The sequence below is a fragment of the Anastrepha obliqua genome, chromosome 1 (assembly GCF_027943255.1).
Source record: "Anastrepha obliqua isolate idAnaObli1 chromosome 1, idAnaObli1_1.0, whole genome shotgun sequence".
Classification (NCBI taxonomy): domain Eukaryota; kingdom Metazoa; phylum Arthropoda; class Insecta; order Diptera; family Tephritidae; genus Anastrepha; species Anastrepha obliqua.
Window position 1 is genome coordinate 55,320,515 of NC_072892.1, and position 17,774 is coordinate 55,338,288.

Here is a 17,774-nt window from a genome sequence, read left to right on the forward strand (position 1 = left end):
TAATGTTGCAGGAAGGACCAATAATGTTGCAGGAAGAACCAATAATGTTGCAGGAAGAATCTTGAAGGCGGCTATAAATTCGTTGCAGGGAGAATCCTTAATTCTTAATGTTGCGGTAGGACCAAGTTGATAGAAGCGATGAAATATCCGGCTCGAAGGACCAAAAATGATGAACACAAATTCCTGTTGGTTATTGTAGCGATGATATTGCGGCAAAAATTCCCAATTTAAAATATGTTGCTTCTGATTCAAAATTACAATTTTTCTCTCTTTATTTTACAAAATGTTCCGTATTTATACACATTTCTTTACAAACAAAACCTACTTAATTCACAGAAAATTATAACAATTTAACAAAAGTTGAAAAACATTACAGTATTTTAACTAATATTAAATTGAACTCAACATACCGCCGCCCTTGAACTATCTGAATAAGTTCAAAACAAAATATTAAAAAGAAAATGAAAAGCCTTGAAAAACATTTACGATAAGTTATTAGTTTCTTCATGAAATAAATCTCCTTTCGTTGGCAAAAGGCAAAGTTTGACTATAGGGCGAACCAATTCGCCATGCGGTGTTTTCAACGTAACTACTCTTACGCGTCCATCGGTACCATGATGGCATTTGATCACTCGTGCAATCGTCCACTTCGTCGGAGGATTAGGCTCGTTGAATACAGCAACCACATCCCCTTCTTCAATGTTGCGTGAAGAACGAAACCATTTAGTGCCACGTTGTAAGCTCACGAGGTACTCGTCTCTCCAACGACGCCAGAAATGTTGTCTCATGGCAGAAATTGCTTGCCATCGCTGTCGAAGATTTCCACGAAACCCTTGACCCTCAGGTTCCGGTATTGACTTAAGCGGTTCACCGACTATGAAATGTCCGGGAGTTAGAACTTCTAAGTCACCAGCAGCTTCAGAGTTGTCACAGAGTGGGCGAGAGTTTACGCAAGCTTCTATTTCAGTCAAAAGTGTGTTGAACTCCTCGTATGATAGTGGAACTTCTCCTAATACGCGTTTTAAATGATACTTAACACGTTTGACTCCGGTCTCCCAGTAACCTCCCATATGGGGTGCAGCCGGTGGATTAAATCGCCATTCGATATTCGAGTCCGCAAAGAAAGAGCGAAGTTTAATATCAGCCATGCACTGTTGAAATGCAATGCGCAACTCCTTCTCGGCTCCAACGAAATTTGTACCGTTATCTGATGCCATGACCTTACAAAATCCTCGACGATTTGTGAACCTTTTAAATGCATTTAGGAAAGCTGGTGTTGACAGGTCACCAACAAATTCGAGATGCATCGCACCAGTGCACATACAAATGAACGAACAAATGTAGCCTTTGGTAGCCTTAGCTCCTCTTCCTTGGGTGAATTTGTAGAGGTAAGGTCCAGCGAAGTCAACAGCAGTGTGAGTAAAACAACGGGCGTAGGTTGTGCGAATGACAGGTAGATCACCCATGACTTGTGTGGTAAGATTGCGATTCAAATAAGTGCATTTCACGCACTTATGGTATATATTACGGATCAAGCTACGAGCGCCGATAACCCAATAACGACGTTGCAAGACAGTTTGCATAATGCGGGGCCCAGCGTGCAAAGTGACCTTGTGTATTTCGCAGATTATTAACTTAGCAAGCGGACAATTCTTAGGCAAAATAATGGGATGCCTAACATCTGGAGTGATTTCATTATTTTTTATTCTTCCTCCAACACGTAGAACACAAGTCCCATCCAGAAAGGGCTGCAGACGCAAAAGACTACTGCGAAGTGGGATTGGTCTTTTAGCGCTGCAAGAAGAAATTTCATTAGAAAAATAAAACTGTTGCGTATACCTTATTAGGCGAAGTTCAGCTTCAAATAACTCTTGGCAACTCGGTGTACCAAAACGCTTTATAACATTAAGCCGTCTGTTAGCCCGAATGTTAGTCAAAAAGCGTAAAACGTAGGAAATAACTCGACGCAGCTTAGAATACGATGAGTATTTTGTCATCACGGACCAATAATCTGTAGAATTAGTCACATGGGCACGAATACTATTTCGTACGCCCAGCTCTGTAGTGTGCTCTTTAGATTTTTTCTGCTTCCATAATTGTTCAGTGCTTTTCAGGAAAATAGGACCAGCCCACCACAATTGATGACGTAATAATTCGGAGGGAGTTATACCTCTTGAAGCACAATCTGCAGGATTCTGTTCAGAACGAACGTGGTTCCAACATTCGGGAGGCAAAACTTCTTGAATATCAGCTACGCGGTTGGCTATAAATGTCACCCATCTGCTGGGGTGAGCTTGTAACCATGCCAATGTTATAGTAGAATCAGTCCAAGCGAAAAGCGGATAACGGAGTTCAGACCAGCAGTGCAGCACGCTTCGCACTAGTTTAGCAGCAAGATGAGCGGCGCATAATTCAAGACGTGGCAGCGTTGTCGGCTTAAGCGGAGCTACCTTGGTTTTCGACGAAATTAATGACACAGTAATGCTACCGTCGCTTTGTGTTGTTCGTGCATACAAGACGGCGGCGTAAGCGCGCTCGGACGCGTCTGCGAATACGTGCAATTGCGTAAATGACCCAGCTACTTCAGTACCAAACCAACGGTTCACCTTCAAATGTGCCAATTGCTTGAGCTCTATGCGATGCTCCAACCACTTCGTTGCGATAGACTCAGGAATGATATCATCCCAACCTACCTTAGTGCGCCATATGTCTTGAAACCAAATTTTTGAATTTATAGTAGCGGGAGCAAGCAAGCCCAGAGGATCGAAGAGCGTACTTGCATCTGATAGAAACATGCGCTTGGTCAACTTAACTGGCGGTTCCCTCAAGTTAATAGCAAACGTGAGATAGTCTCCTTCTGTGTTCCAGATAAGACCTAAAGCGTGAACATCCTTATCGTCGACAATATAATGTGATATGTTCGTAGATGCATTAGAAATGCTTGCGCTTAGTTCAGCGCAGTTCGATGCCCACTTACGAAGTTCAAACCCCCCTTCCCTCAATATTTCGGAAATATTTTGCTGCAACAATTGAAGTTCTTCTTTACTAGATGCACCAGTAAGTAGATCATCCATGTAAAAATCCTTGAGAATAACACCAACAGCCCTAGCACAACCATTCGACGAATCTCTTGCCGTCTGTTGAAGTGATCGGACAGCTAGATGAGACGCAGCTGCCACTCCGTACGTCACGCGAACCATGCGAAAATCTTGGATAGGCAGGGATGGGTGGCTACGCCATACGATGCGTTGTAAATCGGCGTGTTTTAAGGATACGCAGATTTGACGATACATTTTGGCGACATCTGCTGTTACAGCATAGCGGTGTGTTCTAAAGCGAAGTAAGATGGAGTATAAATCTTCCTGCAATTGAGGTCCTATAAATAATGCGTCATTCAGCGAATTCCCGGAAGTCGATTTTGCGGACGCGTTAAATACAACCCTCAATTTGGTCGTGGTACTATTTTCCTTTAAAACAGGATGATGAGGCATATAATACGTTGGATTCATAGCCTCTGACGTGACCTGCATATGTTTCATGTCAATGAGTTCATTCATGAATTCATTGTAGCGTAAACGAAGATCGGAGTCACAAGCGAGTCTTCTTTCAAGTCGTAACAAATTCCGGATAGCAAAGTTTCGCGACTCTCCCAGAGCTACATCGGGCTTCAGCGGCAATTCGATGACAAACCGTCCGTTAGGTTCCCTTCGATGCGTTGTTTCAAAATGGTCTTCACAGTAACGCTCCTCATGCGTAAGATACGTTTTTTGCGGAGCTTCCTCTAACTCCCATAACTTGTTCAATGCTCGATCCAAATGAACATCGCAATGTAACGACTGTAAGCGTGGCATATCAGGCTCAGATCCATTCACACTTCCAAACAGAGTCCACCCAAAGACCGTCAGTTGAGCCATAGGAGCTCCAGATGGACCCTTACGAAGTTCTGTACAGATCAGTTGATCCATAACGTCCATTCCAATCAATATATCCACCCGTCCAGGCTTCATAAAATGGGGATCGGCTAAAAACAAACCTCGGATATGTGGCCACGATGACGTAGCTATAGTCTGTGTTGGCAAGTCGCTTGTAATTTTAGACAGAATTAACGTTTTGACAGTGAAGCATTGATTTGTAGAGAAAGAAGAAAGAGAAAGTGATACTTCACCTCTAGCTCGTCCTCCTTGCGCTGACCCAATTCCAGTAATGTTAACTTCAGATGTTGATCGCGGCAGGCCTAAGCGTTGCACACACGCTTCGGTTACAAAGGAAGCATGTGATCCAGAATCGAAAAGTGCACGTGCGGGCTGCCAATTACCAGAACAGTCGCGTACCTTCACTAATGCGGTGGATAACAGCACAACTCTTTCTGCAGCTATGGGTGGATTGGAGCTCGAGTTCAAGCATGAAGAAATGCGTGGAACGTCGACGTTTGCTGGAAGTTCACCAGTTTTTGCGCTTACCTTTGATGTGGCGTCAGCAGCGCATAACGAATGCGTCGCGTTGCCGATGTAATTGTTCACTGCGGTAACGGTCGTTGACTGCAAGGCACCGTGCAGCAGAGTGTGATGACGTTGTTTACACATGCGGCAAGTGGAAGCACTGTTACAACGGTCTTTATAGTGACCTGAACTTAAGCAGTTGAAGCATATGTGACCTTGCTTCACGAACTGTGATTTTGTAGACAAGTCCAATTCACGAAATTTTTCACAACTGTAAATTTTATGAGGTCCACTACAATATGCACACACGTTACTTTGTTTTGATATCGCGTGGAACACATTTGCCGACTTGCTTGCTGATGCAGTTTTAACCTTAATTGGTACTGATGTTGTTGACGACGTAAACATAGATAACGATCGGCATCTTATCTCTAAAAATGTTATTAGTTGCTCAAAAGATGGAGGATCATCACTAACGAGCGATAACTCCCACTGCTTACGCGTTTCGAATGCCAACTTACTGACGACCTCATGTACCAACCAATCATCCCAAAAATCAATCGGACGACCCAACGCTTTAAGCTCGCGAATATGCTGTTGGAACGAATCAATTACACCTTTGATTGCGTCAGCATTGTCATGCGTAGCCCTTTTAATTTCAGCCAACGCGCGAAGATGAGATTCCACAATTACACGAATAACCTTATACCGCGATGTTAATAGACCCCAAGCTTCAACGTAATTTGCGTCACATATTTTAAAACCACTGATAATTTTCAACGCGTCACCTTTCAAGCAGCTTCGGAGATAGTGCAACTTTTGTCCATCTGATAAAGTAGAGTTACTATCAACTAACGAAGAAAACGCGTCGAAAAAACCAATCCATTCTGTAGAGTCACCGGAGAATGTGGGCAACTCCATTTTCGGTAAACGTATAACCGTGGACACAGATGCCTTTGTGGAGCTATCTTGCGATTTAGTACGACAATTTTTCACGCGGCTAAAGTTAGCTGAAGCTGTAGAGTACCAAGTCTCGGCTTGGATACGCACATTTTCTTCAATTTCAATAACATCGGCACCACAAGTAATTTCTACAGCGTCTTGAGCAACGTTAAAACGAACCCACTGTTCACTCAATAACTGAAGGTAGCTTGCAATATTCTCTGCATCCATAGTGAATGCCTCATCAATACTTTTTGCCATATACCGTTTAATGGCATTGAGAGCGGAATCGCGCGTTTTAGTAGCATTCGACATTTTTAATGTAACAGAAAAGCAATCGACGGGTTTTTAGAATTTTCGCGATGTTAAATGCAGGCACGGCTGCACAAACGTACACACGATTTAATGCACAAAAATAATTTTCTTAATAGTTCGTTGCGCCTTTTGCTATGCGTATGTATGTACACAAGCGAATGCGTATATGCAAAAGGCAAGCGGTGTGACTATATCCGGCTCGAAGGACCAAAAATGTTGCGGGGAGAATCCTGTTCAAAAATGTTGCGGGGAGAATCCTGTGTGCGGCTACAAATCTGTTGCGGGAAGAACCAATAATGTTGCAGGAAGAAATTGATGCGGGAAGGACCAGTAACGTTGCAGGAAGAAATCGATGCGGGAAGGACCAATAACGTTGCAGGAAGAAATCGATGCGGGAAGGACCAATAACGTTGCAGGAAGAAATCGATAATGTTGCAGGAAGGACCAATAATGTTGCAGGAAGAACCAATAATGTTGCAGGAAGAATCTTGAAGGCGGCTATAAATTCGTTGCAGGGAGAATCCTTAATTCTTAATGTTGCGGTAGGACCAAGTTGATAGAAGCGATGAAATATCCGGCTCGAAGGACCAAAAATGATGAACACAAATTCCTGTTGGTTATTGTAGCGATGATATTGCGGCAAAAATTCCCAATTTAAAATATGTTGCTTCTGATTCAAAATTACAATTTTTCTCTCTTTATTTTACAAAATGTTCCGTATTTATACACATTTCTTTACAAACAAAACCTACTTAATTCACAGAAAATTATAACAATTTAACAAAAGTTGAAAAACATTACAGTATTTTAACTAATATTAAATTGAACTCAACAATATTTTATCACAAAAAAAAAAATAAAAAATTGGTAAAACGAACAGCTGATATCACAATTTAAAAACTCTATTCAAATTTTTCAAAACATCAATTTTTTCAAAATTTTTGAATTTTTTGGTTGTAAAATTCGCATGCTTTAAAAATTTTAAATTGTAAAAAGAACTACAGATATCTCAATTTAAAAACTTTATTGAAATTTCCCAAAACATTCCAACTTTTTTTCAAAATTTTTGAATTACCTTCCAAATTATTAAATTTTTTTCAAAATTAATACATTTTTTCAAAATTTTTTTTTTTCACAATTTTTTCAAAATTTTTAAACTTCCTTCAATGTTAATAAGTTTTTTTTTAATTCCTTCAAAATTATTAAATTTTAAAAAAAATTTTTTTTTCACAATTTTTCAATTTTTATCAAAATTATTACATTTTTTTTGAAACTTTTCATTCTTTTTTAATTTAAATTTTTTTTTCAAAATTTTTCAATTTCCTTGAATATTATTACATTTTTTTTTTTAATTTTCATTTATTTTCAAAGTTTTTCAATTTGTTTCAAAATTATTAAATTTTTTTTCAAAATTTTAATTTTTGTTTTTCAATTATTTTTTTTAATTTTTCAATTATCTTTGTTTTTCGTATACTGCAGCCTGAAAACAAACAGTTTTAAGATTGATTAGATTTTACGAGAATGCCCTAAATAATTGGATCACTTGGCATGAAATCTCTTATGTGGGAAAATTCCTGAAGTGGACCATCCAAAAATCTTTGAGTTTCGTTTTTGTTGTAAATACGCTATTTCGGTAGATTTTCAGCCCGACATTTATGTATATACCAAAGATTTTGATTAACAATTTTTTTGCTGCTAATATTAACAATCAAAGATTTTTGTCATCTTTTTTGTCCAGACACTGTAACCTACATTTGAAGTTATCCATTTGGAAAATTCGACTGGCTATTGGTTACTTTGGGCGGCCGCCGTAGCCGAATGGGTTGGCGTATTTCTGCCATGAAAAAGCTCCTCACAAAAATATCTGCCGTTCGGAGTCGGCTTGAAACTGTAGGTCCCTCCATTTGTGGAACAACATCGAGGCGCACACCACAAATACGAGGAGGAGCTCTGCCAAACACCCAAAAAGGGGAGTGTACGCGCCAATTATAAATAAATAAATTGGTTACTTTGATAGGAATATTTTTTAGGATTTTAATATTACATTTTATTGTTTTTTGCAGTTTAATTGCTTATACCAGAAAAGACTGCTTAATTAGGAAAGAGACAGTGCTGCCAAACGAATTTTTCTGCTAAAGAAAATGGTAGTGTAAAAAAGGATAATATTAATGATTTCGTTGATAAGAAATAAACGATAATCGAATTGGAAGTTATAAACGTTATTTTCTGCATACTTCAACTTAACAAAATCACTTCCAACTTTTGAAAATCAGTTTCACTTTTAAAAGAAAATAAAGAAGCTTCAAAAGTACGAATATTAAATTACACTTTTTCTAATACTTTTTTATAGGCGCCCTGAAATCCCCTAAAATTAAAAATAATATAAAAACTTAAAAGACATTGAAACCTTATAAAACATGGTTTAAGTAAGTTTCTTTTTTTTAATAAAACAGAAAGCTTAATTTTTTGGGCATCTGCGAAGGCAAATTAAAAGCTTAAATTATATAATATCGGTTTGTAAATATTTTATAACAATTTTATGAAAAAGTATTTTTCTCCCATGGTAATTCAATGGTAATTTTCAAAGCGTTGGCGGCAGAGTAAATAAATCTTGAACAAATAAATAAAAAAATAAAATTGGGTGCTAAAAATGGCTATAGAATAAATCTAGAGTGTAAAACCAAGAATTTGTTTGTACCATCCTAATATGCAGATATACACCTGAAATGTGTAGTCTTTAGGCACCCCTCAAGTAATATTCTAAAGAAACTCAATATACACATGCATCTAATATAAATAAATCAAAACCTGATATTTTCAATCAATTATTTCGTGGAGTATTTACTATCAAATATTTACTACAAAATATTTAAATAACAAATAAAATATTTAAATATTTTGATAAAATTTACGTAATTGAGCTACACATTCCTTTAGACTTATTTATTCTACCTTCAAACCGAGCTGCCGAGTCTTGGTGCGAATGGGTGTAGCTCATTCGGTTAAGACATTCGGTATGACTACAAAAATGATCTCAATCACATAGGCATGAGTGAACGGCTGGAATGACTTTCAAAAATTAAACAGACTTATCGTTTTAATCACTTAATTACAAATAAATTCCTCTAAACATTTCTAATAACAAAAAGAAAATATTTGTTCAAAACTAATTATTTAAATTGAATGTAATGCAAATTGCTAGGCATATAAACTCAAAAAAAAAAAGTTATTAATCACTGATATGCTACAAATGTACATTGGGGTGTCTCAAGAAAAAAGATTGCTAATTTTTCAACGGCGCACACTGGGGATTTTTGTACTGAGATGCGGAAAAAAGTATACATACCAAAAAATATTTACATTTTTACTACTAACGAAGTTGTATATATTTGTGTATGAAAAGAACATGTTTAAAAACATTATTTTTTAAAACTATTTTTGAAAAAAAATTTTTTTAAAAATTTAAAAAAATAATGTTTTTTAAAGTTCATAGATTTTATTTTTAAAAATATATGGAAAGAACATGATTTAAAACAATGTTTAAAAACTGTTTTAAAAAAATGTTGAAAATCAATGTTTTTTCCATATAGAAATATATGTATACTACTGCGTTATTTGTAAAAATATGAAAATTTTTATATGGCCTGCCGACAAGTGAATAAATAATGAACAAATATTTATTTTTAATGATGTCATACATACACAAATTATACACATTACATATTCATATAAAACATATTTTTTTGCAAATTTTATTCTTGTAAAAGCGCAATTACTTCCTTGCTTAAATCACTGTGCTTTTTCCTATTGAAAGAAGGTGTCAAATGTGATATCAACGGGTCTGATGTCACCATCATTCGGTGCATGATGTCTTGATTCGTGGCAATTCTGCTGCATTTTCTGGAGTTTCTGGTCTATACTTTTTGTAGTCTTTGTTTCGACATTCCTGAGCCTCTTCAGACAATATACCCACAGGGAAAATACAATTTTCCATTATATCCTTACCGTGTATGAGAATTTTATGGAGAGTAGTTGGCATATTGTACCATTCATACAAAGTAACAAACTTTTTTGCTGTCTCCATACAAAAATCTCCAAATTTTGTTGGGTTCACTGGCTCACGTATGGTTATGGCTTCAAGAATAACAGCAAATCTTTTAATTAAATCTTCGTCCAAACCTGTTATTTCAGAAACTAAGGTTGGATTGGCAAAGAATCTTCGTGACGTGTTTCCGGAATTTGTTGTGCCGGATCCTTGCTTGACAGTATCAACCTGTATCCCAATTTTATCTTTTAGCTCTCGTTTTATCAATTGTTTTCTGGCTTTTTTTATTGGGCGAGTATGTGAGTCGACTCGTCCTCGTTTAAATTCCATATTATAGGCTACATGCAGAAGACACTCCATCAGCTTGATACGGGCATGGAGAGGTGACATGCCGAATTTCAGTGCTTCTTCATTTACGGGCCTGGATTGAACTTCTTCAATTTTATTCATAGTGCTAATGAAAACCATTAACAAAATTATTGCCGCAGATTTTTTTTTTTTTTTGTTGCCCTGTGTTATCATTGCCAAAAAAAAGGCAGTGGCGCCTGGTGGCACCTGCAATTGATTAAAACTGAAAGAGACGCTATTAAGGAACACGTTGATACTAGTTTCTGACCGTAGGTAAATGTAGCTCAACTTGCAGATCCAAGAATATGAAGGAATATGATTTTTTTTTTTTTTGTTTTTGTAAAATTAATTATAAATAGATAATCAAATGCTTCACAGCCTTTGTTCTTCCGGCTAAAATATATAAAAATATCGTACCCTAAATGAAAAATAAAAAATTCGAAGTCGGCTCAAGCAAAAGGAAAAAAAACCACCTTGGGCTTTGAGGTTTTTTCTTAGTCAGTTCAATACTATAAAACAATTATACTTTTCACATATCTATAAAAAAAAAACTGTAAGTCGGAATTTAGTAATTCTTTTTGATTTTATTGTTGGTTCTATTCTGGAATTTAGAAATACCATTAAACATTGCGTAGGTGGTATGTTGGAAATTTGACTTTTTTCCGCAAAATCCCCACTGTGCGGCGTTATAAAATTTATTTCATTCAAAGTTATTGTCGACAAGTCTTAGGCCAAACTATTTTGGTAAAATATTAAGATTTATGTAATCTGGCCAAATTTTAAAGTAAATGCACAAATCAAGTTTTTTCTAAATAAAATGAGTTTTTAAATTTTTTTTCAAAGAATAATTTGAGATGATAGACAGTTTAAACTTAAAAGGTTTGCGTAAAATTAGTCTTACTTTTATTGTCCAAAGATTAATCTAAGCTGATAAAAAATTTAAGCTTGTAGGGTTTGAATACAAATATTTAAAAATTTGATTGCCTGCAAATACTTAAAAATGTTATGTAAATAGTGAGATTATTGATGATATTTTTCGACTTTTTTGGAAGATAGGTTTAAAAAAAATTTAAATAACTCAATCAAATCTTAACAAATTTAGACTACTAAAGCATTACTGCAAAGATATTTTCTTACACCTTAAAATTATTTTAGAATTAATCAACAATTAAGTCTTTACTTAAATATTTTTTCGACATTAATATTTTGATACTGTTAGGCAAATTTTTATACATTTTTATGCAGACCGTTTAAGCTTAAATCATTCATCATCCGGAGTGATTTTTTGGAAAATACATTTAAAAATAATCCTCTTATTTATGAGTATAAAAAACTGGATGTTTGGGGGTAACTTCAAATCGGTTCAGCTCAGGTAGATCCTAATATTTTTCCGAAATATTCTAACAAAAGTCTTAAAATATAATAGATTTTTAAATTCTTTTTCAATTTATTTAATAATTTTTGTTCCTTGTTCACACCTCTCGGGAGCATAGGTCCTCGTCAAGACTTCTCTTGCGTTGGTTTCGTTAATCTATTTGATTTCTGACAGTGTAGGTGACTAGGCTGCCGCTATAATAATTACTAATTATCTGTAGTAATTCAAGCTCATATTCGATTTAAGTGGTCTGCAAAAAAAATAAATATATTTTAGACTTGAAATAAACTAAATAATAATGCACCCTAATGTAGAAATGTATATCAAATTATCAATGTTCGAAGACTTTGAAAGCCTACTTATCACATCGAAAGTATTCAAAATTTGCACCAACACACTCACAATACACACAGTCATCCAGAAGCATTTAGTAAGGACTGCAGTAACAACCCTAAAATCTGTGAAAAGCACAAAGGACGGGCTCTGCAGCAGCTCCTAAAAGCACATGTCGCACTCAAACACATTCCCAGAATTAAAGTTTGTCATTGTAGTTGGCTGCTACAACAACAGAAACTTAAAGAGGTTATTATCAATAAATTGCTTGCACGCGTATATGGATATGAGTGTGTGCGCCTACAAACACACGCGCTTCTTCTTTTTTTATCTAAATAAGTATGTACATATATGCATTTAAGCCACTTGCTGAAATATCAATTTCTTTTCATTATAATTTATGTGTGTCTTCAATTTTCAGTGCGCGCACCGACTGATTTAATTCTTCGCCGAGTGATACCTAACACACATTCATGCATACAAATGTACCTCAATTAACAATTCTATTTTTAATGTGATTGAATTAAATAAATATTCCTGGAGAAGTAACCAACTGTAGCAGTTATAAGTGTTTATATGAACAAATATTTATTTAAATAAATAACGCAAAAATAATTCCTTGGAAAAAATATCAACATGGCAGCTATGCAGACAATCGATCAAATCAAGCTGGGCTTCAAGTAAGTAAACTATTGAATTCATTCGAAATTAAAAATTTTTGTTGTAATAGAAAAGTTTATAAGAATTTATTATTTAATTACTATAATTATGTAAGTTCAATTTTATGCTTAAGAGATGGGTGTAAACTTGTATAGGCAATCGCTCGATGCGCAGACTCTCTACATTTTGTACGTGGTTAGCGATAAAAGTTTCCGGAAAAACAGAAAAAAAACTTATTTGGTTGAAACTCCACTTGATTGTCTTTTAAAATGCTCACACTTTATGCGCGTACCTCGAATTATAGTAATATAATAGCGCAAAGTAAAGTAATGAAAACAAATATTCTTATTATACTTAGGGACCAAATGTATTCAGCAAGCCAAAAAATGAGTTTTGAAGAACTTATCCTGGAATGACTAAAATTAATTTATTGACCTACCAAATGATGGATATTTTATTGTAAACTTGCCTTTATTCAGATTAATTTGCTTCAAAACTGGTTCAGTTAAAATAAAATTAAAAAAAAAGTGTTCATTGATGAAGCACCCAGGGCGTAATCAAAGGACAAAGCAAAGTGCTGGCCTAAAACAAAATTGCGGCTTTTAAAAAAATTTATTTTTTATTAAAATTGTACTCTTAAATTACTCTATTTGTGATTACTAACGATACGAGCATGAATAGTTTTAACAAAAAATTCAAAATCTGTTAGTTAAAAAAAAAAAACAAAATAAACCAAAAAAAAAATCGATCACCCGTCGGAGGAACCGATTTTTAGTCAAAATATTGGCCGCAAGTGTCAATCATTGTCATGGCAAAATATACATACGTGGCGGTTAGAGTATTTATCAATATCAAAAACTAGGTAACCAGCTGCTTTAAATATTATTTACTTTATTAATTATCGCAATTCAAATTTAATACAAAATTTGGCTTTAACCACTAGCAAACACGCGCGTAGTACCAGTGCTGACGGCGCCACAAAGTAGAAGGGGAGCATCTAAATAAATAAGCTTGTAAGCTGTAAGAAGCTTTTTATATTTTGCAGGCATAGTGTTGCCATATAAAATAGGAGTCAATTTTAGGAAATCATAACAGGAAAAATATTTTACAATTAGAAGAGGTCACTATATATAAATGCATTCCTGGTAGGAACAAACTGTGAACCTAGTTTTCGTAGCCCAAAGAAACACCAAAAATGCAATAAGTTAATGTTTTAGAGGTATCCAATACCAATTTTATGTATAAGTATTTTAATATTCAACTTTTAAGTGCTCCTTGTTGAATTTATAGATTAGATTCGATTTGTAGGGTGTTGGTTTGGTTAGGTTATAATGGTTGCCCTAAAAGTGTGCCCACTTGGACGACGAATTTGAGTTCATCATTTGTGATACCATTATAAGGTGAAAGTAGGTGAAGAAAACCGATAGGTGGCAAAGAGAGAGGTGACCAAGTCCAGCACTCAGTCAGGAAGATCATTCTACTGCACCCGAATATATTACACTGGAAGGAATAGAGAGACAGGATAGATATTGTATGGATAATAAGACTCAAAAGTTGCGTTCAAGGTCACTCTTCCGCGAATCTTTTTGATTCATTGATGAATCTTGAGAGATCTGGAAGTGGAAGAGTATGAGCTTTATCCATGCTCAGAACATCGCACCCCAATAGCCTAAGCCGCGTTCTAAAAAACGCCAGACACCTACAGAGAAATACTTTGCGATGTCCTCATTCTCACGATCGGATAGGCATACATCTACCAGTACTCTCAGCTCCTTTCTACCAAATTCTCGGAGAAAGATCGCTAATTTCCAATTTGGTTCATTCACAAAGCACTTAGCTACTCTGCAGGAGCCCAACTCAGACCAACGTCTTCTATGGGTAGACCTCATGAAGTCGTCAATCCATAGTTGAACCGATGCCGAATTTACTCCTAGGAAGGACCCAGTGGTGTGCTTACAAAGTCTTCATTAGCCAGCTTATCAGTCAGCTCGTTCCCTGTAATGCAGCAGTGTCCAGGCACGCAAATAAAAAAAACTTTGTTGTGTTTTGCAACACTGTCCAGTTCTGTTTCACATCTACCGACTAATTTCGAATAGCCGCGGGGATTAGCAAGGGCTCTTAGTGCATCTTGGCAGGGAGTAAACGTCCACCTCCATAAATTCAATTTTGCTAATTGAAATATTATAAAGTAAAGATAAATTTTGGGCTTCTTAGGCTGAGTGTTTTAGGAGTTACGAAATCTCCCGGTGCTTCTTGGCTCCACGTCTCCAATTTCAAGATAAATTTAGTTTTGACTGTTCGATGCTTGTTTATGTACCGATGACATAAAAATAATATATTCTCACTTCAATCGCAAAAACAAATGCTTATATTTCCCAAGAGACTGTGTCCACTTATTTCTAACCCTTATTCACTTTTAGCGGGAAATTTGGATCACAGGATTTCGGAATATTTTTAAAGTAGTTCCGAGATTTTGGGATTCGTCACGGGATTCACCTTAAAATTATTATTTTTAAGCGGTTAGGGGTAGTCAGAGGCCCGAAAATATGATGATTTCGATAAATTTTTTTTGCTAGTCCATTGCCTTATCTTACAAAAATAAAATCATAGCATTAATACATCATGTGTCGACTTGCCTTTAGCAAACTTTCAAAAATTAATAATTGTAAAATTTATCGCTGTTTGTGAGGAACCCGTTTCTCCATAAGCCCCTTGCGGTGATCATCACAAGTCCTTGGAGATTTATCTAAAATCAATAGGACAAGAGATGCTTTCCATTTCAATTCAACCGGGCTATTCGGGTCATGTTCTTCGATTTCGATGTAACTCAAATATGTTGCTCTCTGGTCAAAATAATGAGACACGTATTTTTTTGTTCGCCCGAAAAAATTTTTTTTCAAGAGTTATCGGCAATTTTGTTTTTCGGCTCAAACTCGATTTTTTTTAATTATATAAGAAAAAAATTTTTTTAAATGCCCATAACTTAGTCAAAAATGAACCGATTTTAATAATTCTGGGTTCAAAATGATCTTAATTACTTACATAAGCGACTTCATGTAGAAACAATTGCAAAAAAGTAGTTGAAAATTTTTTATTTAGCAAAAAAGGAAAAAAATTGAAATTTTTTCGAAATTCAATATTTCAAAAAATGTATTTTTTTTTTTTTACAACTTTTTCCAAATCAAGAGGACACCTCAAACTTCAATTAAGCTGAATGCCCAGTAGCTAAAATGAGTTGTTTTGGAGTAATGAATTTTTGAGTAAAAAACCTGTTTCGCGCTTTTTGTTTTCTGCAAAGTAAAAAAATTTCAACTACTTTTTTGCAACTGTTTCTGCATGAAATCGCTCGTGTAAGTAATGGCGATTATTTTGAACCCAGAATCATTCAAATCGGCTTATTTTTGACTAAGTTATGAGTAATTAAAAAAAATTTTCTTATATAGATTCTTTCCATTTCAATTCAAAAAGGCTATTCGGGACATGTTCTTCGATTTCGATGTAACTCAAATATGTTGCTCTCTGGTCAAAATAATGGGACACGTATTTTTTTGTTCGCCCGAAAAAATTTTTTTTCAAGCTTTATCGACAATTTTGTTTTTCGACTCAAAATCGATTTTTTTTTAATAATATAAGAAACATTTTTTTTTAAATGCTCATAACTTAGTCAAAAATGAACCGATTTTAAAAATTTTGGGTTCAAAATGATCGCCATTACTTACACGAGCGATTTCATGTAGAAACAGTTGCAAAAAAGTAGTTGAAATTTTTTTATTTTGCAGAAAACAAAAAGTGCGAAACAGGTTTTTTACTCAAAAATTCATTACTCCAAAACAACTCATTTTAGCTACTGGGCATTCAGCTTAATTGAAGTTTGAGGTGTCCTCTTGATTTGGAAAAAGTTAGAAAAAAAAAATACATTTTTTGAAATATTGAAAAAATTTCAATTTTTTTCCTTTTTTGCTAAATAAAAAATTTTCAACTACTTTTTTGCAATTGTTTCTACATGAAGTCGCTTATGTAAGTAATTAAGATCATTTTGAACCCAGAATTATTAAAATCGGTTCATTTTTGACTAAGTTATGGGCATTTAAAAAAATTTTTTTCTTATATAATTAAAAAAAATCGAGTTTGAGCCGAAAAACAAAATTGCCGATAACTCTTGAAAAAAAATTTTTTCGGGCGAACAAAAAAATACGTGTCTCATTATTTTGACCAGAGAGCAACATATTTGAGTTACATCGAAATCGAAGAACATGACCCGAATAGCCCGGTTGAATTGAAATGGAAAGCATCAAGAGAAATTAGTTTTATTAATAGATAATCTTGTGCCTGATCGAAGCTCTTTTTTTAAATTAACAATATGGTGGGCTTAGGAAATATTTTTCAAATTTTCGAGAAAAAAACCGACAATTAATTGTGTAAAAAAATCGAAATTAAAAAAAAAAAAATCTTTTGATCAGGCATGGGCTTTTTAATTTTTTCAAAAGCAATATATTTTTATATTAGAAAATGCAGAAAAAATCAATTTTTTTGAAATTCTGACTAACCCTAACCCCTTAATAGGAGTGTAAATTCAATAACTGAGAACAATCAAACAGGACTTGAGTTAAAGTCATTTAAAATTTTTTTTGTTCACATATTTGTTAGTACAGGCAATTCATGAAGTAGGTCGTTTTTGAAAGTGCACTTAAAAAATTCTCATAATGCTTTTTTATATGAATTATTACTTTCAGAAGTACCTCTTAGTTTCATTCCTATGTATTTGAAATGTTTATAAGGAAGGCTTAGTAATAATTCATATAAAATAGCATTCATTAAAAATTAGCAATACCTTGAAACATATTTATGCTGTTCCATAAAGCAAACATAAGCAAACGGATAAAACTATAATTATATTACAAAAAAAAAAAAATGTCAACATATAACTGAAATCATCTTAAAAAAACGGAAATTGGTATTATTATTGCATTTAAAATGTGTATGTAAAAGCAGCAAAGCATTTCAAATGAAATTTTCTATCCTCTACCTGAACTTGTTACATATAAAACCTGCTGACGTTTCTCGGCCTCACCACTTCTCGGCTGAATTGAAAAAGGTAGTAATATCCAGCTTGAATTAGAAAATATTTCAACTCCTTTTATCAGCTTGTCGAAAAATTATAAGTTTTTCGATTTAAGGGAGTTTAAGCAGATAATTTAATAAATTATGCAACTTTTCCTTAAAACTTTCCTTTTCGTTTCCATTCGTGGTGCTATAAAGGCATTAATTTAAATCTTCGCCACACAAGAACTCAGGATGCAATTACGGATATACGATA

The 17,774-nt window shown here is 34.7% G+C and overlaps 2 protein-coding genes across 2 annotated transcripts in view; one reads left to right on the plus strand and one right to left on the minus strand.

Moving 5' to 3' along the window:
• The window catches only part of LOC129236062 (esterase B1), a 71,801-nt gene that overhangs the window by 7,381 nt on the left and 46,646 nt on the right, over positions 1 to 17,774 (plus strand). Inside the window, exon 2 of the mRNA XM_054870250.1 lies at positions 12,219 to 12,477. Coding sequence (XP_054726225.1) covers positions 12,434 to 12,477 — 44 coding nt within the window. The 5' untranslated portion in view covers positions 12,219 to 12,433. The remainder of the gene's footprint in view (positions 1 to 12,218; positions 12,478 to 17,774) is intronic.
• On the minus strand, positions 483 to 5,696 carry LOC129252906 (uncharacterized). Its single transcript, XM_054891064.1, has one exon. The coding sequence runs from the start codon at positions 5,694 to 5,696 to the stop codon at positions 483 to 485; it is 5,214 nt and encodes a 1,737-aa protein (XP_054747039.1).

Excerpts from the sequence above, each read along its gene's own strand:
- LOC129252906 (XM_054891064.1), bottom strand. The coding sequence starts at position 5,696 with ATGTCGAATGCTACTAAAACGCGCGATTCCGCTCTCAATGCCATTAAA.